This window comes from Lepidochelys olivacea (genome assembly GCF_965140295.1).
Source record: "Lepidochelys olivacea isolate rLepOli2 genome assembly, chromosome: 3".
NCBI classification, from domain to species: domain Eukaryota; kingdom Metazoa; phylum Chordata; order Testudines; family Cheloniidae; genus Lepidochelys; species Lepidochelys olivacea.
In genome coordinates, this window is record NC_140413.1 from 22567191 (window position 1) to 22592750 (window position 25560).

A 25560-nucleotide genomic window follows, 5' to 3' on the forward strand; every position below is an offset into this window, starting at 1 on the left:
ATAATGGCCAATGGCTCTGCAATCACATCCGCCAACTCCAACATCCGTCCAGCCAATTAGTTCCTGATTATGTAATTTTGATGCACTATTCACAGTTATTGCAAGCAGCAGTGCTTCAGAATCCAGGAGAGTGAATCCCACTTTTGTGTTTTTTATCTTTTCCGTCCTTTTTTTAAAAGGGCTAAGAAATTCCATATCACATACCTACACTGATGGACATGGAGGTTACGCAGTTAAGCACTTGAGTCGCAAGGAACCAAAGTTAAATTTGCATGTATATCTTCATCTCTTCCTGCAACCTTTCAGTTTGCATTTTCTGACTTTTGAGTGCCTATCCATGCAACTGTAACCTTCTGTTTAATATAGAAGTTGTTTTGTATGGACTCTCTGTTTCAATTTAAGTCACAGTTTAAAATCCAGATAGACAAAAGCTGAAGATTGGGTTTCAGTGTTTCTGTCCTCAGTCTGTCTTTTACAGACCTCTTTACAATTGCACATAAGAAAGAAAAGACAAAATCCCATTCTTAAATTCTCAGTCATTAAAAAAAGAAGGAACTCCACTGAACTGAGTATACTGCCATGGGTCCAGTCAGGCCTGAATTATAAAAGAAAGTTCAAGTAATTTGGAAAAGGCTTCTTTGCATTCCCTATGTAACAGATCTGTGAAATTTCCTATTTATACCGTGATCAACCTTCAAAAATTGTGTGATTTCTCTATTTAAGTAGACCCCTCATCATCACTGGCATCAGTGTTAACACCCATTGAGATGAGTGGGGTAGCTCCAGTCTCTCAAAGATATTATTTCAGGCTTTGTGCAAACTCAGGCAAGCATTGCTGCAACAGTTCACATTTTCAAGGGTTTGACTCCGAAGAACATGATGGCATAGGAGGCGTGCCCGTGTGCCATGTGGCAATATCCTGGTCCAGTTCAATCCCTGCCCATCTCAATCTTACTGATATTCAATACTGCACTGAACAACTGCCTTTTCGTTTGTTTGTTTTTTATATAACATGTTTCACATAAACTGTATCCCAGATTTTTTCACAGAGCTAAGTAATACAATTAGGGAGTTAGTGGCAGAAGAAGAAATTATTTGTTGTTGAAGAAGGGTAGGTAAGAGAAGACTGTGTTTTTACTTGTGTTTTGAAATGAGAGGAAGAGTTGATGAGGTGGAGGAATAACAGAAGGCTGCTTTAAGATTGCACAATGTTTGGAAGAGAAGGTCCTCATGTGAATAGTGATGAGATGAGTAGGTGAAGGTGCAGTGATTAAGATGCTGAGGGAGAGAAGAGAGAGAGACTGGAGGAAGTTCATGGAGGGCAATTTTGAGCTGGGTCCTGAAATTAATGGGGCAACAAATGCAGTTATTTGAATTTGTGGGATGATGTGTTTGACACTATTTAGTGTGTTCTAAATTTAAAACTTTTGATTTGCAATGAAAGATACTTTTACTTCCTCAGAAGTCAGAAAAATTTGGTCACTATTTTATTTGTAAAGGATGAAAGCATTCAGATTGTTGTGAGATTTATAGCTGTGCACTAATTAGAAGAATAGAATGAACTCAATCCCCTGTGATTAGAGTTCAGTGAATAGTATGAGTGAATCTGGTGAAGCTGGATCTTCATATGTAGGTAGAGAAATAGACATGTAAATGAATACATAAAATATAAACAGTTACATAAAATATATTTAAACAGTATATTTTAAAAATATTGTTCAGATACCCCTAAGTATTAGCAGCTGGCTTCCTCAGCCTACATTTACGCTTCTACAATACTGTACAGCCAGGAGCTACCTTGTCTAATCCCCCTCAGACTCAGAAAGGTGAAAACTCATTCAGCCATTCTTTACCCATCTGTCTGCTTTAATATTGTTTCTGCTTGTGAAAGGCTTGTAGCTCCCTCCAGAGTTATGCATGAGTGTTATGCAGTAGAAGAATTTGGAATAATGTAATGCCAAAGAATCAGATTTTGAGTTCTCACTATGTTACCTGTGTGAATGAACCTTTCGTTTCTAGCCTGAGATGTGGAATTTCTTGAATTTGATTTCTCATTTGGCTTGGCTATGGGGATCTCTCCTATATCCTCTGCAGTGAAGACCGATACAAAGAATTAATTTGCCTTCTTCGCAGTGGTCTTATCTTCCATGAGTTTTCCTTTTAGCAGTCAATTATCCTGTGGCCCCTCTGACTGTTTGGCTGGCTTCCTGTTTATGATTTACTTAAAAACAATTTTGCTGTTAATTGTTGTGTATTTAGCTAGATGCTGTTCAAATTCTTTCTTGGCCTGCCTTATTATATTTTTACACTTGATTTGCCAGTGTTTATGCTCCTTTCTATTTTCCTCACTAGGACTTGACTTCCAGTTTTTAAAGGATGCCTTTTTGCCTCTAACCACCTCTCTTACTCTGCTGCTTATCCAGGGTGGCTTTTTTGGTCCTCTTACTGTTTATTTGTTTTTAATTTGGGGTATACATTTAGTTTGAGCCTCTGTTATGATATTTTTAAATAGTCTCCATGCAGTTTGCAAGCATTTCACCCTTGTGGCTGTTCCTTTTAATTTCCATTTAAAGTCCTGTTGGTTGTAAATTTTAAAGTAAGGCAAAATGTATATTTTCCTCAGGTCAAATCATAAAGTCCACATTAATGAAGGAGGATTTCAGGATTTGGCCCTTTCATAATTAATTAAGACAAGACTGTCATACGTACAGCACTTTCAAGTTTGTGTTTTGCTCAAAATTCTAATTGTTTTCACCTAGTTGCAGTCAAGGAATCCTGCATAGTGCTTTATCTTCTTTGGGCAATGCTATTTGCGACTTCAAATGTTTTCTTGACTTATATATATAAAAATAGGTAGGGTTGAATATATAATACAAATAGTTAATCCTAAATCAAGATGAGAATATTGATTTTATTGCATACACATCATTAGAGCTTTGCTTGATGTCCCTAGAATCTCCTTACTGATCTGTAGCTTGATAGTTCATCCATTCAGTTAGTCGAACCACATTAAACTCCTCCGTGGACACTCTTTTTCAGAATTAAAGTGACTGTAATACAATTTAATACATTTCCAAAGTGAATTAAACTAAACTAAACTGAATTAAAGACACACAATAAGTGTGTCCTCACAGAGGTTTAATGAGGTTTACCTAATCCACTTTAAAAATTCATTTGGATTAGCTTTCCTGAGTGTCCCTGAGTGCAAGATTTTATGTGTTAAACTGTGTGTGCACAGGTATTAAGAAGTGGTAGGGGAGATTCAGTTGATTTAAGCTAACTTGATTGAGCTCACGTGATTGAAAAACACACTTCTTTTGCCTGTGTATGTACAGCTACAGTGAAGTAACTCAGTAATGAATGAAATATATTCTTTAGCTATTTTTTCCATTGGACTAGAGATGCAATTCTGTCCACTTGAGCAAAATTTCACTTGTTTCCATTTGATGAATTTGGTCCATGTTTTAATTTGCCATTCTAATTGTATTACTGTTTGGGTTGTATTACAGGACCATTATTTGTTACAATGACCAAAACCCATGTGATAGCAGCTTCAAAAGAAGCATTTTATATCTGGCAATACCGTGTTGCCAAGAAGCTCACAGCAATGGAAATTAATCAGGTAGCACGGACTAGAAAAGAAGGCAGAGAGAGGTTTGTCTCAGTTTTTGTATTTTTTTGCTTTAGCACAACATGATTGTTAAGAGAGCCTTCCTGGAAATATCAACTCCTCTCCTCTCATCATTTTTATGACTTCAGTTTGCTGACTCATAAACCTATCTAAGTAAATGAACAAGAATAGTTTTTAAACAAATGCATAGTCATTATCCAGAACTACTTTTGGTTAGAGCATTTTCACAGTCTCCTCCTGTCTCTGTGACCTCCTGTTCAATGTCTCCTTTGGTGGCTCCTTTGTCCTCTCCCACTCTGAGCTCTGTCTTTGGCTTCTTTTCTTCTTTATACACACTATGCCTAGGCAAGCTTATCCACTCCCATGACTGTTTCCCTGTTGATGACATCCACAGCTACCTCTCTACCCCTGACCCAGAGGCAACGCATGGGGGAGGGTCATGTGACACCCCTCCCCCCCCAGTTTTCTGCCAACAGCTAAATGTTCTGAGGGGACCCATCCAGAGGGGCCACTGCAGACTCTGCTCCACAGAGCAGTGAGAGTGGGCAAGGCCTCGGGATGCCCAGCAGTGAGGAAGCAGCGGCTCCCCCTGGCAGCGGCACTCACCATGGATCTGTGCAGCATGGGGAGGGAGGAAGCAGTGGGGTGACTGGATGTGGGCTGAGTCTTTCTCCCGTCCCCCAGCCCTGCTACATGGGGCTGCTTCTCCTTCCCTGCTGCTGGAGTCCCAGCATTTCCTGCTGCCTGCTTTGCAGACCACCATGCCTTGGGCATGTTTCCAAGGCAGAGGTTGCTCTCCCACTCCTATATCAGGGGTTCTGCCCCGTGGGAAACTGCTCCCCTCTCACAGCAGTGGGGCTTGCCCCACCTTTCATTAACAACAGCCTGGTGCCCCCGGCCCACGCTGCTTGGCATTGCTGTTTGCCCCACCCCCCGAATGTTCCTCTGTGTCTCCTCCAGGGGTGCAAGCCCCACACTTTGAAAATCTCTGCTCTAGATCCAGAGGTGACGCATGAGGCGGTTACATGCCACCCTCCGAACCTTTAAATTGTGCCCCCCCCTCCACTATCAACAGTTACGTTTCGCCTCTTCCCTGACCTGTCTTACTGTAAACAAACTCACATCTCAGACTGTATCTTTCACCTTTACTCCTGTCTGGCCTGCCAAACTCAACATGTCAAAAGCTACACTCCTCATCTTTCTTCCAAAATGTTTCCTTCCTGCTTCTGTCTCCATCATTGGCAATAGCTTCACTATTCTTCCTCCCAACCTTGGTGTGATTTTTTTTTCTTCACTGCACTCCATCCTCCTTCCACATAGATACTATCATTGTCTCCACAGCATCCTCTTTTCCCACATTTCCATGTTAATCTTTGGTACTGTATGTAGAACAATAATAATAACTCTGCTTTGAATTGACTTAAAGGGACTAAAAGATATTACCTCACCCACCTTGTCTTTTTTTAAAGGGACACTGCCAGAGCTTAAAAACTGGCTTACTTTTAATCTTTCCCCAAATTGATGCCCTTTTTTCAAGATTGCAGATACTTGTTTTTCACCCAAACTGATCTCTTCTCCTTTGAAACCCTACTCTTTTGTATAGGATTTATCACATTGATGATATCCCTTCTGGAGCTGCAGATGGAGTGCTTGATTACAGCAAGGCCATTCAAGTAAGTGACCCTTTTAACCAGTATATTATACTGTCATTGCTTACTTAATAATTGTGAGCATTACTCTGTTCAGATTAATACATGTTAAAACGTGTGTAGCCATTTTGTTTGAACTTTCTTGTATTCCCATCTCCTGCACGTGTGTTTTTCCTCTCTTTCTACTGCTTATTATCATCATATGTTAATACAGTACCATGAATTTTACAGAACATAGAAAAGGCATGGTCCCTGCCCTAGAGAGTTAGAAAGAAAGAAAACAAACACGATGCCCATGAGACCTCAAGAATTCAAAAATTTGCCAGCTGCTCTTTTAACTGCGCTATCCAGATGTACACATGCTTACGCTGAATAACCTTGAGATCTTTGTATAGTGCTTGTGTTCTTCCTCATCCCTGTTCTCCCTCCTTCACCTTTTATTACCCTTACTTGTTTCATCATGTCTAAAACTACAGTTGTAGGCTGTTCAGATCAGGGATTGTGTCATCTTATTTCTTCAGTAAATTTGGGAGCTATTATTAGTACTATTACTACTATATTTCCCATAGTTCAGGGTCATAATAAGCATCACTGTTTACGAGTGATGCTTGATAGTTTCTTCCCAGATCAGCTGAACCCTGTGGCTGCTTGGTAATCCCCTCTGAGCTGCTTTCTTGTAGATTTACAATAGGCAAGCTGCCAGAGCAGTTCACCTGTGGCTTCTTAGACTGCAGGGAAAAGAAGTTATAAAGGAAGACAGGTGAAGTTACTTAGTAGACCAAATATAGAATACAGATGAAATTTTGAATTGACATGAACAAATAAAATAGCTGAGATTTGTCTCTTACTAAAGCAAAGCAACACACATTTTAAAACATTTTAAATTGAAAGTAGCTGTGTTTTAAATAAAAGAGAAATATTATTTATTGACTTGCAAATAAAACACAGAAATGCTGCTATTTTCTCATAGGGCAAAATCACTGGATTTTGTAAAACGGTGAGAGTGTTCTCTTCATAGAGATATCACGTACAGTTCAGCCACTAATGAGAATTTAAAGTAGACTGGAGAATCTGATTTGTGGAAATAGTTTTATTTATTAAATGAATATGGTACACTGAGAGCCTTTCTGCCATGGCACATTGAATGGAAAGCTCTACTTCCAGGGCAGAGGAGTAAGTAGTGAAGCTCAATACTACTATCATGAATGAACAGTAAATGAGACACTCTGAAATACAAATAAAGGCACCTTCAGGGCACCATAAATAATATTACAAAACAGTGTAATGTGACACAACCAAATACTGACTACTGAAGTAATGCATTACATTTTGTTATTAAAACTAAGTGTGTTTTCTGTACCTCAGTGTGGCATGAAAATAGAGCAGTCTAACTGTTAAGCTAGAGCAACAGCTCATACTAGTTTCATAACTAGGCATTCTGTGACCAAAACAAAGGATAAAAGGACCAAGTCATTGCCTCCTATGCGGAAAAACTCGAGAAGGGGAAGGTGTAAAGAAAATTTCAGAGAAACAAACCTTGTAGAACTTCCTGGAATTATGATTTTGGTGGGAGGGACTTGAGGCCATGGAGTTTAGAGGACATGCCCTTTTCCACCTCTATGAATCTCAGATCTCCTCTGTGGAAATGGATGCTGCCCTGCTTATCCCCTGCCTCCCCTCTTACCCCACATATATTTAAACATAGGCTATAATCTATGCAGCGTTGATGAACGTAAGAAGTGTGTCCAGTTTAGACATACCAAAACACAGGGGAAGGGAGTCTCACTGCCATTGGCTTGGTCTTCCTTCAATTGCTCAGTAGCAGTGGAGGGACCCCAGGGAGAGTGTCACAGTTCAGTGCAACTGCACCTGTATGTCCCCTCAGTGGCCCAGCAAGGGCACCCACTCTCGGCTTCCATCTCCCCAGCCATTGCTTTTCTGGGTGGAAACACACATCTCTCTCCCTTCCGACTGGGATATTTCCAGGCTGCACAGTTCCCTGCTTTCACTGTGTTTCCCAGCACAGGTGGGTTGCCCAGGGATGCCTGCTTGCTTTCTCTTCAGAGGTGGTTAACAAGTGTAATTACTACAGATATAAGCTATCACACAGCACTTCCTCTGCAAGCCTACTTTACTCTTAAGGTAAAAAACATTACAACGAAAACATATTAAAAACAATAAAGAACCAACATGCATACTAATAAGCTTATTAGAATTAACCTCAACCCTAACACGGTTCTGTCAGGATGCAGTCCTTCCATCCCCCGCCCAGTGTGATTCCTTAGTGGTCAAAAGTTCATCGCAGCTTCAGCTTAGAACAAGCACGCTCATAAAATGTTTAGTTCACCCTTTATACATTTCAAGGATCTTTGGTCAAGAGTTTCCTTCCAGAGATTGCATTAATCTTGTCTTCCTGTAAAGAAGTTCCATACAGTCTCACAATAGCACATAAATGTTTGCATTTTTAATACAGTGAACTTCAAAGATGTTAAGCTTAATTCAATAAAGTTCATTCAGGATGTTGCAGGAAATAGTCAGTATCACAGGGAGATAATACTACTTCCAGCCGTATTGCCTCCTACCAAGATTTTTGTATGAATCCTTCAAATAGGACTACACATGGGAGAACCTCCCTCATAATTTTTTTATTATACTATTTAAGGGATGTTTGGAGTAAGAACAGTCTTTCATAAAGTCAGTAAATTAATTCCAGGTAAACTGAAAATCTTCCTGGTAGTTTCAAATAAGTTTAAATTATTGATCTGAACCAATCTCTTTTTAGGGAGTATCTCTGATGCATTTTGCCTTTCCTCAGTGGCAAAAACACAAATCCATTCCCAGCTTTTGGTCTTCTAGTTTGCAGTTAATTGTATTGTTGCTCTGCTACTGTTCTTTGACAATGAATTCTTACCAAGGTGATTAAAACTGGTGTTCTGGTGGCATTTATATGCTTTCAGGGAACAAGGGATCCAATCTGTGCAATAACCGCATCTGATAAGACACTAATTGTGGTAAGTAGCATAGTTTAAATAAGCTGACCTTGGGCAGTCACAAGTAAAGTTGGAAGAAACCTTCACAAGGATTTGAATAAGTATTCAAACATCTGAAACTTTTTCTGAACTGAGTTACTATCCCATGATCAAATCCTTCTTGCATTACTCACATGAATACTGTAGTGCCATTGATTTATATTGAGGCCACGCATATGAGGAAAGACAGCAAGTTTAGCTCCAACTTCGTAAACCTGGCTTGTGAACCAGAAATGAAAAGTGTCTTTTGGCCTCACTGTAGAGTGAATTTGATATCACTGACACAATGTAAGTAAAATTGATGGGACACTGAACACACAGTTTCTCACATGCATGTGTTTTATACCATGTAAAGAACACATGTCTTCTCACTTTGCCCACCAGCTATGCTTCAAGCATGTATGCACAGAGTTGAAAAAACATGCTGATTCATTGCCAAAGGCAAATGAGCCTATGCGCTCCAATAGAATTGTGTATGAAATATTATGATGTATTTATACATTGCCAGACTGGCAAAATGGTGATGTTGTGGGTTTTTTTTTTTTTTAAAAGGCTCTGAGCTCAAATTTACCATTTTGTTCAGCCTCACAAGATGTAACATAAATAAAACAATATTCTATATAAACTATGCTGGAATGCAGAGGCTCACGTCATCTTTTGAAAACTTTGTTTTTGGACAGTTTTCACCTAGAAATTTTTTTAAAATAAATGGACACATTTTCAGAAAGTAGCATCTCATGTTGTACTTGTAATTTTGCATTTGTACGTGCAAATACTTCACTGCATGTGCAAGACTGAAGGCTGGGTTGAGTCTGGCTGAAAATGTGGTCCTATATTTTTGTCTTTAAACTTTTCAAAACTGAAGTGTCACTGGACACTGGAAAAAATCTCATGGTGGATTAATCTGTCTCGTTTTGACCTTTTTAGTGTCCTCTGTATTGGATCCAAGACCTCTGAGTATGGGCTCATTCTTGCTAGGATAGTTTTCACTTTTGACAATCAGCCTTTGTCATAAGTCGCTATACATATGATGCCCTAGATCTTTTATCATCTATTTACAAAAGTAGTACATGAGCATTGGCAAAGGAAAATGAAGTATTATATTGCTTTCCAAGAGGTCTGTCTCATAATAATCACTGCTCCTTGCCTCGGCAAGCGTTGTGTCACCTAGTGGTTTTCTTCTGCGTAGTGTATAAATAGTTGCTTAAGTGGTTCTTTTTTCCTCCCCGCTTGGGCCGCAATAACTACGGACCGGTGGGTCCTCAGCACTGTGCAATAGGGTACACCCTGCAGTTTATTTCTACCCCTCCCTCGCACTCCTCTTCCCCATCCCTCTTTAGGGACCCTTCTCACGAGCAGCTGCTCAGACAGGAGGTACAGGCCCTTCTGCAAGTCGGGGTTGTGGAGGAAGTCCCTGTGCATCGAAGGGAAAAAGGGTTCTATTCCTGGTATTTTCTCATTCCAAAGGTCAAAGGTGGTCTCCACCCAATCTGGACCTGCGGGACCTCAAAAGATATCTCAACAAATTGAAGTTGCGCATGGTCTCCCTGGCCTCCATCATCCTTTCCCTGGATCCGGGAGACTGGTATGCCGCCCTCAATTTGAAGGACGTCTATTTTCATATATCAGTATTCCAAGTGCACACATGTTTTCTCTGTTTCCTGGTGGGGACTGCTAGCTACCAGTTTACGGTGCTTCCCTTTGGCCTTACAACAGTGCAAGGGTGTTCACCAAATTCATGTCGGTGGTGGCCGCTTACCTCAGACGTAGGGGTATCCAGATCTACCTGTACCTCGACGACTTGCTTGTCAAGGGCTGCTCCAGATCTCAAGTCCTACACCATGTCAAAGTGCTGCAGGACTCGTGCTGAGTTCTGGGCCTGTTAATAAATGAGCAAAAGTCAACATTAGTCCCAGTCCATAGGATAGAATTAATCAGTGTGGTGCTAGACTACTGACTCCAGGGCGTTTCTACCACAGGACAGGTTCGACTCAATGTCAAAGCTAACTGCCAACCTCTTCGTGCACCCAATCGCAACAGCCAGAGTCTGTCTCAGGCTTCTAGGCCACAAGGCAGCATGCACCTATGTGGTCCGCCACCCAAGGCTCAAAATGTGTCCCCTCCAGGTGTGGCTGGCAACGGCCTACTCCCCATCCAGAGATCACCTGCACAAGGTTGTCATGATCCCGTGCAGTGTACTCACCTCCCTAAAGTGGTGGTCCAACCGAAAGGGGGTAATGGCCAGAGTGCTATTTGCGAATCCTCGGCCCGAGGTCTCGCTGATACCGGATGCCTCAGACCTCAGATGGTGGGTACATCTCAAGACAATGTGGACCCAGGGAACTTGGTCCCTGCAGGAGCGTGCGGTGCACATAAACGTCAAAGAGCTTGAGGCCATCCGCCTAGCTTGCAGGGACTTCCTTCCCCAGTTGTCGGGTCAAGTGGTGCGAGTCCTGACAAACAACATGGCCTCCATGTTCTGTGTGAACAGACAGGGGGGAGGGTGATCATTGGCTCTTTGTTAGAAAGTCATCCGTCTGTGGGATTTCCGTATCCAGCACAAAATCCACATGGAGACAGCGTATCTCCCTAGTGTTAACACACTGGTGGACCACCTCAGCAGGTCCTTTTGCTCTCATCACAAGTGGGAGCTCCATCCCAAGGTTGCCCGGATGATTTTCCACAGGTGGTGAGCTCCCCTAGTGGACCTGTTTGCCACCAAACAGAACAAGAAATGTCTTCATTTCTGCTCACTGCAGGGTCTAGGTGAGAGCACCCTTTCAGACGTGTTTCTCCTGTCATGGGCGAGGGATCTGCTGTATGCTTTCCCACCGATCCCTGGGGTAACCGACTCTGGGATGGTTGAGTTCTGTCAAAGATCAAGAGGGACAAGGCTCATGTCATCATGGTCGCCCTGGCATGGCCTCACCAACACTGGTATGGCAAGCTCATGGATCTAGCCGTGGCCACTGCCCGGATCTCCTGTTCCAGGATCACAGTCAGCTCCTGCACCCGAACCTCGCTCCGCTTCACCTTACAGCTTGTCTGCTGCATGGCTAAACCCAGAGGAGCGGGCCTGCTCCAGTCAGGTGCAGCAAATTCTCTCGGAAAGTGGGAAGCCCTCACTAGAGCTACGTAACTGGCTAAATGGAAGCAATTCTTCTGCTGGGCGGCGGAGCGGGGTATCTGTCCAACCCAGTTGTTTCTCCAATCCATCCTGGATTACCTGCCAGTTGAAGAATCAGGGCCTCACTTTCTTCTCCATCAAGGTCCACTTGTAGGCCATATCGGCGTGTTCAAGGTCGGTCGATGTTTTCACATGACATGACGATCAGGTTTCTGAAGGACCTGGAAAGGCTCGTCCCACCAATCAGAGACCCAATTCCTCAATGGGATCTCAGCCTGGTCCTCTCGAGGCTCACTGGCCCTCCCTTTGAGCATTTGGCCTTCTGCTTCCTTTCTCATCTCTCGTGGAAGGTGGCTTTTCTGGTGGCCATTACCTCAGCGAGGAGAGTCTCCGAACTGAGGGCCTTCACGTCGGAGCCACCATATATTGTCCTTTACAAAAACAAGGTACCAATGTTGCCCCATCCGGCCTTTCTGCCCCAGGTGGTGTCCTTCTTCCATGTCAACCAGGACATTTTCCTCCCAGTGTTCTATCGCAAGCCACACTTCTCTAGCGAGGAGAGGCAGCTACACGTGTTGGATATTTGATATGCGCTGGCTTTCTATCTGGAGCACACCAAACCGTTCGGCAGATCGACTCAGCTTTTTATAGCAACAGCAGAAAGAATGAAAGGCCTTCCTGTGTGCTCTCAGAGGATTTCAGACTGGATTACCTCTTGCATCTGTACCTACTATGAGCTGACTCAGGCCCAGCTGCCATCGATTGTGAAAACCCTCTCAACCAGAGCCCAAGCGTCCTTGGCAGCCTTCCTAGCCCATGTCTCTCTCCAGGACATCTGCAGGGCTACAACGTGGTCTTCAGTGTACACGTTTACCACACATTATGCCATCATCCAGCAGGCCAGAGATGACGCTGGGTTCGGCAGGGCTGTGATACAGTCTATCTGTCCATGAACTACCTGCTTCTCGAGGTACTGCTTGGGAGTCATCTAGAATGGAATGGACATGAGCAAGCACTCGAAAAAGAAAAGACAGTTACCTTTTCCGTAACTGGTGTTCTTCGAGATATGTTGCTCATGTCCATTCCATGACCTGCCCTCCTTCCCCACTGTCAGATTCCCGGCAAGAACGAACTGAGGGTGAGGGGAGCCGGCAATGCCCCTTATACCGTGGCAAATGTGCGCCACTCTAGAGGGCGCCAGAGCCAGTTCCCTACAGATACCACTGAGGGGAAAACTTCTGGCACTGGTGCATGTGGCGAACACACACACCTAGAATGGAATGGACCTGAGCAACGCATTTCAAAGAATACCAGTTATGAAAAAGGGTAACTGTCTTTTTGTTTAATGTTGTGTTGCTGTTCCCTCTCTGTGTTCCTTCTGGTTTGTTCTTCATCCAACAAATCTTAGTCTTAGGACAGCTTATAAAGAAAGTTAAATAGTTTAATATTAGGCAATGTTTGTTAACCAGTTTAATATTAGGCAAAATTATATAGGCTGCCTCAATATGCAAAATCTCCTTTTTTCTAGGGGCGTGAATCTGGCACCATTCAGAGATACAGTCTTCCTAACGTTGGATTAGTTCAGAAGTATGTCCTGAACTGTCGGGCCTATCAAATGTCTTTGAATTGCAACTCCAGGTAAGTCATAGATCTGGTTCTAACATAGCCACTTGATTTTAAAATAATATTCTAATTGATTGGAATGGTTTATTTGGGACTTATTTCATGGGTTTAAAATATATTATTTAATCTAGGAGGCAGTATAGTCCAATGGGTAGGACACTGGATTGGGATTTGAAACCTGGCTTCTATTACTTGCTTCTCATTGGCTTCCAATGTGACCTTGTGCTACTACTTAATTTCTCTGTACTTCTTTCTCCCCATCTCCAAAATGGGAATAATAATTCTAACTCCCCTTTGTAAAGCACTTGAAGATACATGGATGAAAAGTGCTATTTATGTGCCAAATGTTTTTATTTCACTAACAATGTTATTGTTCATTAACATTGGTGTTCTTGTATCCTGATTGGCTCTCCTCTCCCACTGATACACATACATACTTCCCATTCCGATTAATAGGAATTATTAGCACATGATTGACAGATGATATGTGTGATTTTCTCATTTTACTCTTTTTATGTTAAAGATGCAGAAGTTATAGTCGAAAGCTATGCTTTTCAAAACTGATTGTTTTAATCTTCTAGTGTGAAACTTCACCACACATGGGACCTCCTCTTTTTTCTTATACAGGAAATTCTTTAGGATTGTTAAGCTAATATCTTGAAGGATAATCCAGTTAATCTCTGCAATTGTTTAAAATACAGTTAAAATATAATTTCTTAAAGTTTTTGTCAAAAACTTTAAGAAATGTTGATGATTTCCAGTTATGCAGAGATGTGTGAACCTTTTTTACTGCAATGGAATATTTCATTATATTTGCTAGTTAATGTTTATTGTAAGATGTATGACATTTGGTTTTGGGTGTAATACATGATGCATCTTACTGGTATGGCAATTACGAAGTCAACTGGGTCAGATTTAACAATTTGCTGAGCTCCTGTAAAGTACTGAGTGCCCCCATACACATTGAATGGGATTTGAATGCATTCGGTGCCTTGCAGGAGTAGGCCCTAGATGTGTAGATGAATGTCTGCCATTTGGAACTGTGTATGTCTTTATTTCATTCTTTCCACCCTGTGGCCTTACTCTTTTCTCACACTGGTATAAATCAGGTGTAGCTGCATTGAAATCAGTGGAATTACACTGGTGTAAAATTACTGAGAGAGCAGAATCAGGCCTCCAGCATCTAGTTTAGTCTGTCTGTTGCAGAATTATTGTAAATTTACAGATTTGAATAGTACTAATCAGCTGTTTCATTTCACCTCCCCCCCACCATTTTCTGTTAGTCGTCTTGCTATCATAGACCTTTCTGGAGTTCTGACTTTCTTTGACTTGGATACACGGGTAACAGATAGTACAGGACAGCAAGTCGTAGGCGAGCAGCTGAAGTTGGAGCGCAAAGATGTCTGGGATATGAAATGGGCCAAAGATAATCCAGATTTATTTGCTATGATGGAGAAAACAAGAATGTATGTTTTCAGAAACTTGGATCCTGAGGTAAAACAATCCGCATAAGAAAATGAGTCACTTACAGTACATTTTGTACATTTGGAATTCTGTGACTAGTAGGACTTCTTACAAACTTAAAGTTAAGCAGGTATTTAAATACCTTGCTGAATCTCAGGGCCTATATCTGGAAGTCTCAAAAACCAGCTAGCTCTATTGTGTAAGTGCTGCTTACAAAAAATAAATGACCAAACTCCAGATATATTAGAAAAATAAAAAGGAACATCTGATTTTACTTATATTCTGCTTTTATGAGATTACAAAAAATAGTGCTTATCGATATTTATTTTAGATATCATCATGGCTAGGATTTTAGTGGAAATTAATGATAAAACATGGAGAGTTAAATCCACATCTGACTTTTTTTGTTATAATCTAGATATAGAAAAACATGTTTGTCCTAAATAATATATAGATTTTAATTGTCTGTACATCAGTGGTCTCCAACCTCTTTATGCCCAAGATCACTTTTTGAATTTAAGGACAACCCCACCCCTTCCCCAAAGCCCCACGCTGCTCACTCCATCCCCCCTCTCTCCATTGCTCGCTCTCCCCCATCCTTACTCACTTTTACCAGGCTGGGCAGGGGTTTGGGGGGGGTGCGGGCTCTCGGCTGGCGCCAAGGGGTTCGCAGTTTGGGGGGGGCTCAGGCTGAGCCTGGGGTAGGTGGTTGGGGTACAGGAGGCGGTGAGGGGTGCAAGCTCTGGGAGGGAGTTTGGGTTCAGGAGGGGGCTCTAGGCTGGGGCAGAGTGTTGGGGTGCAGGAGGGGGTATGGGGTGCTGGCTCTGGGAGGGGGGTCAAGGTGGGGGCAGGAGGGGGTTTGGGGTGCAGGAGGCGGTTCGTGGTGCCGGCTCTGGGAGGGGGTCAGGATGGGCCAAGGGTTTGGGGTGAAGGAGGAGGTATGGGGTGCAGGAGGGGATATGGGGTGCTGTCTCTGGGAGGGAGCTTAGGGTTGGGGCAGGGACTTGGGGTGCAGGAGGGGATTTGGGATGCTGGCTTTGGGAGGCAGTTCAGGGCTAGGGGTTGGGGTGCGGTCTCCCGCCAGGCAGCACTTACCTTGGGCAGTGCAGCAAGACTAAGTCAGGCTCCCTGCTTGCCCGGGCCCCACGCTGCTCCCGGAAGGGGCCAACACACCCCTGCAGCCCCTGAGGGAGGCGGGGAAGCATGTGAGTCCGAGTCTGCATGCTGCCCCTCTCTTCAGGCACTGCCCCCGCAGCTCCCATTCCCAGCCAATGGGAGCTGCGTGGGCAGTGCTTGCAGGCAGGAGCAGCGCACGGAGACCCCTGCCTACCCGCTCTCCGGGCTGGGGCAGGCAGGGAGCCTGACTTAGCAGCAGCCCCGCTGCGCCACCGGAGATTACAATCGACCGGTTGGTGACCATTGCTGTACATCTATATGTAAGACTGGTTATTCTATTGTGCATCTGTTTCTCATAAGAAATGTCATTAAAATTTAATTTGGGGAAGAAGGAAGTCTGTTTACATATATTAAACTATGAGAGAGCCAATGTGGATGAGGTAATATCTTTTATTGGACCAACTTCAATTGGTGAAAGAGACAAGCTTTTGAGCTTACACAGAGCTCTTCTTCGAGTCTGGCAAGATACTCAGAGTGTCACTAGGACAAAGGAGGGTTGATGGGTTATAGAATGTTGTAAAGAGCCATTCATCCAGTGTCTTTACCAAGTCCATGATTTCTAGTGTGTAGCAAAGTTATGAATTTAAGCTGCCAGGCTCATTTTTTGAAGGTGTTGTGTAGGTTTCCTTTAAGGGTGAGGACTGAGAGGTCAGTTATGAAGTGATGATTTTCTGAAAAGTGTTCGCCCACGTCTCAGTCCTTATCCTCAAAGGAAACCTTCCAAAGGAAACCTTGTTAGGCTATGTTTTACGCTAGAAATGCTATAGCAGAACAGCTTGAGCGCTACAGCTGTGCTGCTTTAGCATTTCTAGTGTAGACACTACAGTGACAGAAAGGGTTCTTACGTCACTGTAGTAACTCCACCTCCCCGAGAGAGGATTCTTCTGTTGACCTAGCACTGTCCACACCAGGGGGTTACGTCAGCATAGCTACGTCTCTTAGAGGTGTGGATTTTTCACACTCCTGAGAGATGAAGCTCTGCCGTTGTAAGTTTTCTGTGTAGATCAGCCCTTAGACACAAAAAATCAGGGACTCAATAAAGACACTGGATTTTTGGCCACTAACCCTTCTTGTCCTATGACTGTAGAGGCGTTAACTGCTAACTTCACCTGGAGCAGTACCTTACAACATGTTAACTTGTTATGCTAAACAATTGGTTCCATCTTGTATTTAGCTGTGACTCTTAGGGTGGGTCTACACTATGTCGCTGACAGACGCAAAACATCCGTACCCCTGAGAAACGTAGTTAAGCCAACCTAAGTCACAGTGTAGACAGCACTAGGTCAATGGAGGAATTCTTCCATCAACCTAGTTACTGCCTCTCAGGGAGGTGGATTTAATACAGTGTTGGAAGAACACGTTTTGTTGCTGTAATAAGAGTCTACACTGAAGTGCTACAGCAGAACAACTGCAGTGCTGCAGCTGTTCTGCTGTAATACTAGAGTAGACATAGCCTGAGTATCATTCCCAGACCCGAAGAAGAGCTCTGCAGAAGTTGGAACGCTTGTCTCTTTCACAAACAGAAGTTGGTCCTGTAAAAGATATTATCTCACTCACTTTGTCTCTCTAATATCCTTGGACCAATGTGGCTACAACAACACTGCAAACAATATGAAACTTTTATCAGATTTATGTAAAGTTGTTCATTATCTTTTAACCATATTTATTTTAAGGAACCCATTCAGACTTCTGGATATATTTGCAACTTTGAAGATTTAGAAATTAAATCTGTTCTTTTGGATGAAATATTGAAAGTAAGTGTAATTTAATTTCTGTTTTACGAAAACTTAGTGCCTATGTAACATGATTTGCACAATAGCAGTTTCTAAGGGGTGGTAATGGCATTGATTAAAATTTGGTCTTTTACTTCATTCTTTTAGAATCCTGAACATCCTAACAAAGAATATATAATTAACTTTGAGATCCGATCACTGCGAGACAGTCGAGCATTGATTGAGGAGGTCGGGATTGAAGAGTCTTCCCAATTCATAGAAGATAATCCACATCCAAGACTTTGGTAAAATCCCTTTTCAAAATCCTTTCTTCTTCTGCTTCCATTGATTACAAACCTGTCTTTTCATCTGCTTTTCCTTCTTAATCAAGTCTCCTAGTTTACTGTAAAAAGACATCGTGGGCCTCCCTTAGCCACATAGCTCCATATTAAGCTCATCTAATAGCCCTTGTGTCTGTTTGATCAAACTTGGCAGACAGCTGCTCCACCTGTGCTCTCCACCCCTGTGGCAACTTTTCCACATTTGCCTCATGGATATTATGCAGGACACTACAGACAGCTATAACCACTGGGATATTTTTCTCACAGAGATCCAATCTTGTGAGTAAACAATGCCAGTTCCCTTTCAATCTACCAAAAGCACACTGAACTGTTGTTCTGCACCTGCTGAGCTGGTAGTTGAATCTTTCTTTGGTGGTGTCAAAGTGGGTGGTGTAGAGCTTCATGAGCCAGGGGAGCAAGTAGTAGGCTGGATCCCCCAGGATCACTATTGGCATTTCAACATCACCAATGGTACCACCAGTTGGGAGAGAATGCCCCTTCTTGCAGCCTGAACAGTCCTGTATTCTTAAAGATACGAATGTCGTGCACCTTCCGTGACCAGCCCGTACTGGTATCAATAAAATGTCCCAGGGATCCACCAGTGCTTGCATAACCATAAAAAAGTAGCCCTTTTTGTTGCTGTACTCCGTGGCAGAGCGGACTGGTGCCAAAATAGGGATATGCATGCTGTCTATCACCCTACCACAGTTTGGAAACTCTATTGCTGAAAATCCATCCACTATGTCCTACACATTACCGAGAGTCACAGTCCATAATAGTAGAAGACGATTAACGACCCTGCACCCTTGCATGACAAAGGCCCCTCCAGTGTGTTTTTCAACTCCAAAATGATTTCCCATTGGCCAGTAGCAATTTGACGTTTCAGGCTTCGATAGTGCAATCACCACTCGCTTCTCAACTGTCAGTGCAGCTCATTCAGTTGTTTCTGTATTGGAGGGCTGGGGCGAGCTCAGCACACAGATCCATGAATATGGCCTTTCATATCCAAAAGATCTGCAGCCACTGCTCAACATCCCAAATCTGCATTGCAGTGCAATTCCACCAGTCAGTAGTTGTTTCTCAGTCCCAGAAGCAGCACTCCACCATGTGCAGCTGCTCCATGAATGTCACCAACAACTTTGAACTGGTTTTTGCCATGTCCCACAGCAGTTTGTCATCCACAAAATCGTCATGTTCCCTGATGCTGTGGTTCTTCTTGTGGCACTCCAAAATTTGGAGGATCATGCATCTTGTGTTTGCAACAACTATAGGGTAGACTGTGTGAGCTCCATGCTTCTGTCAGAGATGGCAGACAGTGAGAAGTGCTGTGCAGTTTTGTGGCTTTTTTTTTAAAAAGCATGAAAATTATGGGTATGGATATAGATGGCATTATGGGATGGAGAAAGTTGCATGGTGGGAATGTTACCCTTTGCTCCTAGTCGCCCCAGCATGACTTTTCTGTCCTGCCATGTATTGTCAAATTTTCCCAAAAGCCAGTGCACCGGATGATGGTGAGTTGCACACTGGAATACCTACCCATGGTGCACTGCACTGTGCATCAACACAAGCACTACTGGTAGGTATGTTCAGTGCTGACACAAGGAACCAAATATGCATGCGCACGAATGATATACGAACTGGAGTGGCTTTGTGCCAACATAACTTGCATCAACCAAAGTTTGTAGTGCAGAACTGGCCTTTGACAGGGAGATTGCCGGTCAAGTTGCTTACACAGCACTTGCTGTGAAACAATATCATGATACAGATTAGAGAACTGCTCCAGCTACCTACTGTTTTAGTTGCATTAGCACACTCCAGAATAAACAAAATGGTTTGAAAAGCTTACGGTCTTGCCAGTCCATCTACCATCAAAATACACATAGGTAACAGGCCTGCATGTTTCTATGTCACAGGTCATAAGAGCAGAGAGTGGGTAGGTGGACAAGCATCCTAGCAGATCTATACCCAGTGGTCCCTAAACTTTTTCATTTGTACCCCTTCCCCCTTATCTGGTTCACGACCCCCAGGAGCTGGGGCCGGGAGCGGGACCGGAGCTGTGATCGGCAGCTGGGGCCAGAGCCACAACTGGGAGCCAGGGCTGGGGCCAGAGACGCAGTGGGGAGCCGAGGCCAGGGTTGCAGTTAGAAGCCAGGGCCGGGAGCGTGGCCGCGATGGGGGCCAGGAGCTGGGGGCTGCAGTCAGAGCTAAGTGCTGGGAGTGGGGCCACGGTTGGGGCTGGGGCCAGAGCTGCAGCTGGGACTGGGAGTGGGGCTGTGGTCAGGGCCGGGGCCAGGAGCAGAGCTGGGGGCAGAGAAGGGCTGGGTGGCGCTCCCTTTCTGCACCTCCCCAGCCCCCATAAGGGGAGAGCTGGCCTGGGCCTCCCCACATTCCCCAAAGTTCCTCCACACCCCTTTAGGGGGGCACGTCCCACAGTTTGGGGACCACTGTTTTATACATACTATCTTGCCATTCCAAACAATGGGATTTCTCTTCTTTTGATAGCTTTGAAGCACAATCAGACCCAGTCAGGCAAGAGGCTTGTTTGCGTCCTCTCTGTACACACCCGCTGCTTCATTCCCGCCCCCCCCCCCCAGGTTGAGCATACAGGTGATATTCAGAGACCCTGTATTTTTTTGTTTGTTTGTTTGCAATCCTGCAGAGTACAAAACTTTCTAAAGTACCTCCTTTTTGGGAATGTACTTTAGCTGCTCACTTATTGCTTGCTTTCCCGCCAAGATTCATTCTTGGCATAAAGGGAAAAGGGAGTGTCTTAACTTTCATTTGGTGCAGCTTTACAATAGTTTCTGGACTGATGGATTCCCTCTTATAAGAAGACAAACTTACAGGTAGAGGCTAAACTAGTCTTGTCTCTTCTGACTGATTGACAGTGTTGGGGGGAGATGCTCTCCCGCCGGCATAGCACTGTCCACACTGGCACTTTTGTCAGTGAAACTTATGTCAGTCAGAGGGGTGTTTTTTCACACGGACAAAAGTTTTGCTGACAAAAGTGCTAATTAACGTAGACAAAGCCTCAGGTATGCCTTTGTTTTAGGTGCTGCTGCTATGAACGAGTTTTAACTATTTCTTACAGCTATCTCAAATTAAGGTGGTGGTTACGCTCACTAGCTTCAATGACATTTTGCCCAATCCACAACAAGAGGCTGTTTGTTGATTTGACATGATCAGAACCTCCTCTTTACATTCTCATTTGAAAGACTGTTCTGCCTACAGCAAGGTGTCCTATAATGTCACACTCGGGGCAAATCTACACTTAAAAACACTGCATCAGCACAGCTGCAGCACTTTAATGAAGACGCTCTAAGCCAATGTGAGAGAGCTCTCCCATTGGCATAGTTAATCCACTTCCCCCAGAGGCAGTAGCTGGGTTGGCAGGTGAAGCTTTCCCGCAGGCATCGTGCTGTCTACACGAGGGGTTAGGTCGGTTAACTACATCACTCAGGGGGTTGGATTTTTCACACCCCTGAGCAATGTAGTTATACCAATATAGGTCTGTAGTGTAGACCGGATTTGAGGCATTTTTTCAGTTCTGTGTAGAAAAGGAATGCCATCTGCTGAATTACCACCACTTCCTGTGCAGCATCTAAGAGTTCCTTTGAAGTCTCCTAACCAAGCAGTGACCATTTAATCTATAAAATGAATAACTATAAAGACATAGATAAAAAGAGCAACGTTATACTAATATTTTTATTGCATTAGTGACTAGAACACCCTTTGTGCTCAGTGCTGTATAAACATATATAAAGACACAGTCATTGCCTCAAGGAGCTTACAATGTAATATAAATAAAATAGCTAGTAGGAACAATGGAAATCAAACCTTATGACAGGTCTGAATATTTAAAGTTGTTTTTAAACAACATTGCATTTTTATCAAGTACTGTAAGCGTACATAGCACTTTGGGAAACAAATGAGAAGACAAGGGCCTTGTGTGGATTTTGAATAGCCTGGAAGGAGGCAAGAAGAGAAAGCAGGGTAGCGGGGTTAAGTTTTGAGATGACTCTGACATGGAACAGGATTTTGCACAGTGTATGGTGTGAGGAAAGGATGGAAAGGAGATTTCTATACACTATAATTAAACACAGACCCAAAGGTTAAAACTGAATTTCAAAATCCTACGCAGTATGCTGTATAAAAGCAATAATAGTGAACAAAGAAAGAAACCTGTGAAAGCCCATGTCTCAGAGGTTGAATGTGTAATTGCCATAGTAAACAATTTAAAGGAAAAATGAAATGTCAGTAGCTAAGACTAGAATTTCCTTAATAAGATACTATGGAATTATGCCAGCCCATTTTAAGGATCCAGAGATTTACTACATTTATCTGTTTCTGGAGTTATTTATGGTTTTGTTTTGAAACTATTAAAATGATTTGTGTCCGCATAGCAGACCTAGCTAGCCCAAAGTAAATTTGATCATTCTCTGCTACTTCTAACAGTTCAAAGTAGAATTTGGGTCCATTAAACTACTGGCTGAAGCAGACTTGCTGTAAAAGATGAAGTTTTACGAAACACTCTTTACCGTGGGCTTATGTGTGTGTGTGTTTTTTTTCAAAGTCTGTATATTCATAAATAGGATTGATACCCAAAACTTAAATACAATTATCCAAATTTTTGCTAAATTTTTATCTTACTGAAGTAGCTAAGCTATTTTTGGCTAGTACCCAGTATTTATTTCAGTAGAAAAGGGACCAATTATTTTATAACTCTCCATGCCCCAGTAAGTTTCATATAGTAGGCTCATAAAGAATGAGCAAATCCTCCTGATCTTACTGGGGCAAAAACTGCCATTGACTTCAATGGGAATTTTGAATATGCAAATAAATGCAGGATCTGGATACAAGTTTATATAGAACAGATTGACAATTTGAAAATAGAAATACTGGATATAGAGCAAATACATTATAGATAAAGGTAGGATAATGCACTTATTGCTGCAACTTGAGAAATGAGACGAGTGTGTAGCAGATCCACTTCACTTGCCAGATAACCCTTCTGTGTTGGTTGTCCCAAGATCTGGGGACTAGCACAAGAATTGAATTGATGCTATCCTTCTTAATTTGATGCAGCAAATATTGGGTTGATGTAGACCACTGGTTCTCAACCAGGGGTCTGGGGCCCCTGGGGCTCCACCAAGCAGGGCTGGCATTAGACTTTATGCGGCACAAAGCAGAAAGTCAAAGCCCCTTTGCATGGGACTGAAGCCTGGGGCCCCAAGCCCCACTACCTGGGGCTGAAGCCTGAGCATGTTAGCTTCAAAGGGCCCCCTATGGCTTGGGGCCCCAGGCACTTGCCCTGCTTTCTACTAACGCTGGTCCTGGTTTTTATATGAAGGAAAACAGTTGTTGTGGCACAAGTGGGCCATGGAGTTTTTATAGCACGTTTGCGGGGGGGGGCTCAGAAAGAAAAAGGTTGAGAACCCCTCATTTTGATCATGCTTGATGCATCTGTTATGGGAGTCCAGTGACAGGAACAGTAGTAGTCCTGTTTTTGCCAAGTAATCTTGGAGCACTATGCAGTTAGTGCTCTAGTTGTACTGACTCATTCAATATGTTGAGGGTCTAAGCCAGACCTACTTAGTTTTGTTTTTGTAGTACATTTTAGAGCTCATTCAAATACCAGATTGACAAGGAGGTAGAAATCCTTTCTTTATCTTCAGAACAGAACAGCATGGGCAGTGGCAGTGACAGCATCCCCACACTGCCCTGTCACTGTACCTTAGTGCTAACCTGCAGCTACTACCCATAAGGATGGAGAGGGATAATTTACTCTCCATGGTGCATTTACTTCTGGGCCTACAAGATGAGACCAGGCACCGGAACAGGCGCGGCCAGGAGCCATGGCCCCATCACTTTTTCCGGCTGTAAGGGCAAACGATGTGGGGAGGAGGCAGAGCGGAGTGAGCAGGGGGCAGGGTCTTATGGGGAAGAGACGGCGGAAGGGCGAGGGCCTCAGGGGGAAGAGGTGGTATGAGTGTAGGATTTCAGGGGGAAGGGATGGTGCATGGGGCAGGGCCAGGGTTCAGGCACTGGTGGCCCACCCACACTTAAGGGAGCTTCCGTTACCCCTGGCTGAGACTGCCATCAAGGCTGTCAGCTGTGGTTTGTGTGTGGGAGAGATGTCAACATGAATCTGAACAAAGACCATCAGTGCATTTCACATAGGCCACATCCTTTCTGTAGCGGGGGGCCCAAAACTGGATGCAGTACTCCAGATGTGGCCTCACCAGTGCCGAATAGAGGGGAATAATCACTTCCCTCAATCTGCTGGCAATCCTCCTAGTAATACAGCCCAATATGCCGTTAGCCTTCTTGGCAACAAGGGCACACTGTTGATTCATATCCCTCTTCTTGTCCACTGTAATCCTCAGGTCCTTTTCTGCAGAACTGCCACTTAGCCAGTCAGCCCCCAAGGCTGTCACAGTGCATGGGATTCTTCCATCCTAAATGCAGGTGGCATACACCCATATTGAGATTAGTGGTTCTAGAAGTGGGTGCTGAATTAGCCCTAATTTAGGTGTCTTTTTTTTAACTTGACTAAGTAAATGATTCCTAATATGACTTCCTACTGCGGCTGCTTTTCTAGCTATAACTCCTGTTCTTTGCCTATGACACATAAGTCTAGTCTCCTGTGGGTTGTATGCTTTGAACTCATTTTGGTTGTTGGATTTCATGTGCAGGTGCTGGTGGCATGTGATATACAGGCCGTCAGATTCGATCTGGTGGTCCCTTCCTTCCTTAAACTCTGTGACTCTATCTGTGCTTATCATATAGGCGTCTCCTGGCCGAAGCCGCTCTTCAGAAGCTAGACCTACAAACTGCTGAACAAGCATTTGTGCGCTGCAAAGACTATCAAGGCATTAAATTTGTGAAGTGCCTAGGCAATCTGCAGAGCGAATCAATGAAGCAAGCTGAAGTGGCAGCTTACTTTAGCCGGTTTGAAGAAGCTGAAAGAATGTATTTGGATATGGACAGAAGGTAACTGCATGCAGTAACCCCAGCAACAACTAAAGAAAATATAGATAAAATAAATGCTTGCACTAAAAAAAATGGGAATGTTTAAGCAGTGAGGGCTTTTTCAAGTTCTGAAAAAGAGAACAAGGTTAGATAGAGAAAACTGCTGTACTGGTAGATTACAAATCCCTTTATTATTTATGCAAAAAGAAAAGGAGTACTTGTGGTACCTTAGAGACTAACCAATTTATTTGAGCATGAGCTTTCGTGAGCTACATACCGGAAACTGCATCCGATTAAGTGAGCTGTAGCTCACGAAAGCTCATGCTCAAATAAATTGGTTAGTCTCTAAGGTGCCACAAGTACTCCTTTTCTTTTTGCGTAGACAGACTAACACGGCTGTTACTCTGAAACCTTTATTATTTGTTAACACATTCCAAACAGTGTTACTTCCACTTTTCTCTAATTGATCTATATAGTAATCCGTATCCAATTTAAATCTTCATAGACTTTTGAATGTTAGTCTGTAGATGTTTAGTTAAGATTCCAAAATATAAAGAACAGTTTAAACTTAGTTAGCCAGTATCAAAGTCAGATTCAAGGCTCACAGAATTTGTCAGACCACTCTGTTTGCAAAGCGCTTTGCCAATGCACCCAGATATGTGAGCCCCCTGCAAAAGCTCAAGCTAACTTATTTATACAGATAAGCCAAAGCCAATTTAACATAAGAGACAAAAGGAAGAGAAACTGACAAATATACATACATATCTTATCTTATTTGCATACTAACGTTTACCAATCTCCTAGCTCAGTAGGAGCTCGAAGTTAATTAGTTTGAG

General features: G+C 43.2%; 1 protein-coding gene across 2 annotated transcripts in view; it reads left to right on the plus strand.

Annotated features, from left to right (window-relative positions):
* The window catches only part of WDR35 (WD repeat domain 35), an 82142-nt gene that overhangs the window by 43034 nt on the left and 13548 nt on the right, over nt 1-25560 (plus strand). For both annotated transcript variants that reach the window (XM_084625074.1, XM_084625075.1), the window contains 8 exons: nt 3510-3654; nt 5235-5304; nt 8238-8291; nt 12965-13074; nt 14343-14553; nt 17373-17453; nt 17580-17716; nt 24542-24745. In XM_084625074.1, coding sequence (XP_084481200.1) covers nt 3510-3654; nt 5235-5304; nt 8238-8291; nt 12965-13074; nt 14343-14553; nt 17373-17453; nt 17580-17716; nt 24542-24745 — 1012 coding nt within the window. The remainder of the gene's footprint in view (nt 1-3509; nt 3655-5234; nt 5305-8237; nt 8292-12964; nt 13075-14342; nt 14554-17372; nt 17454-17579; nt 17717-24541; nt 24746-25560) is intronic.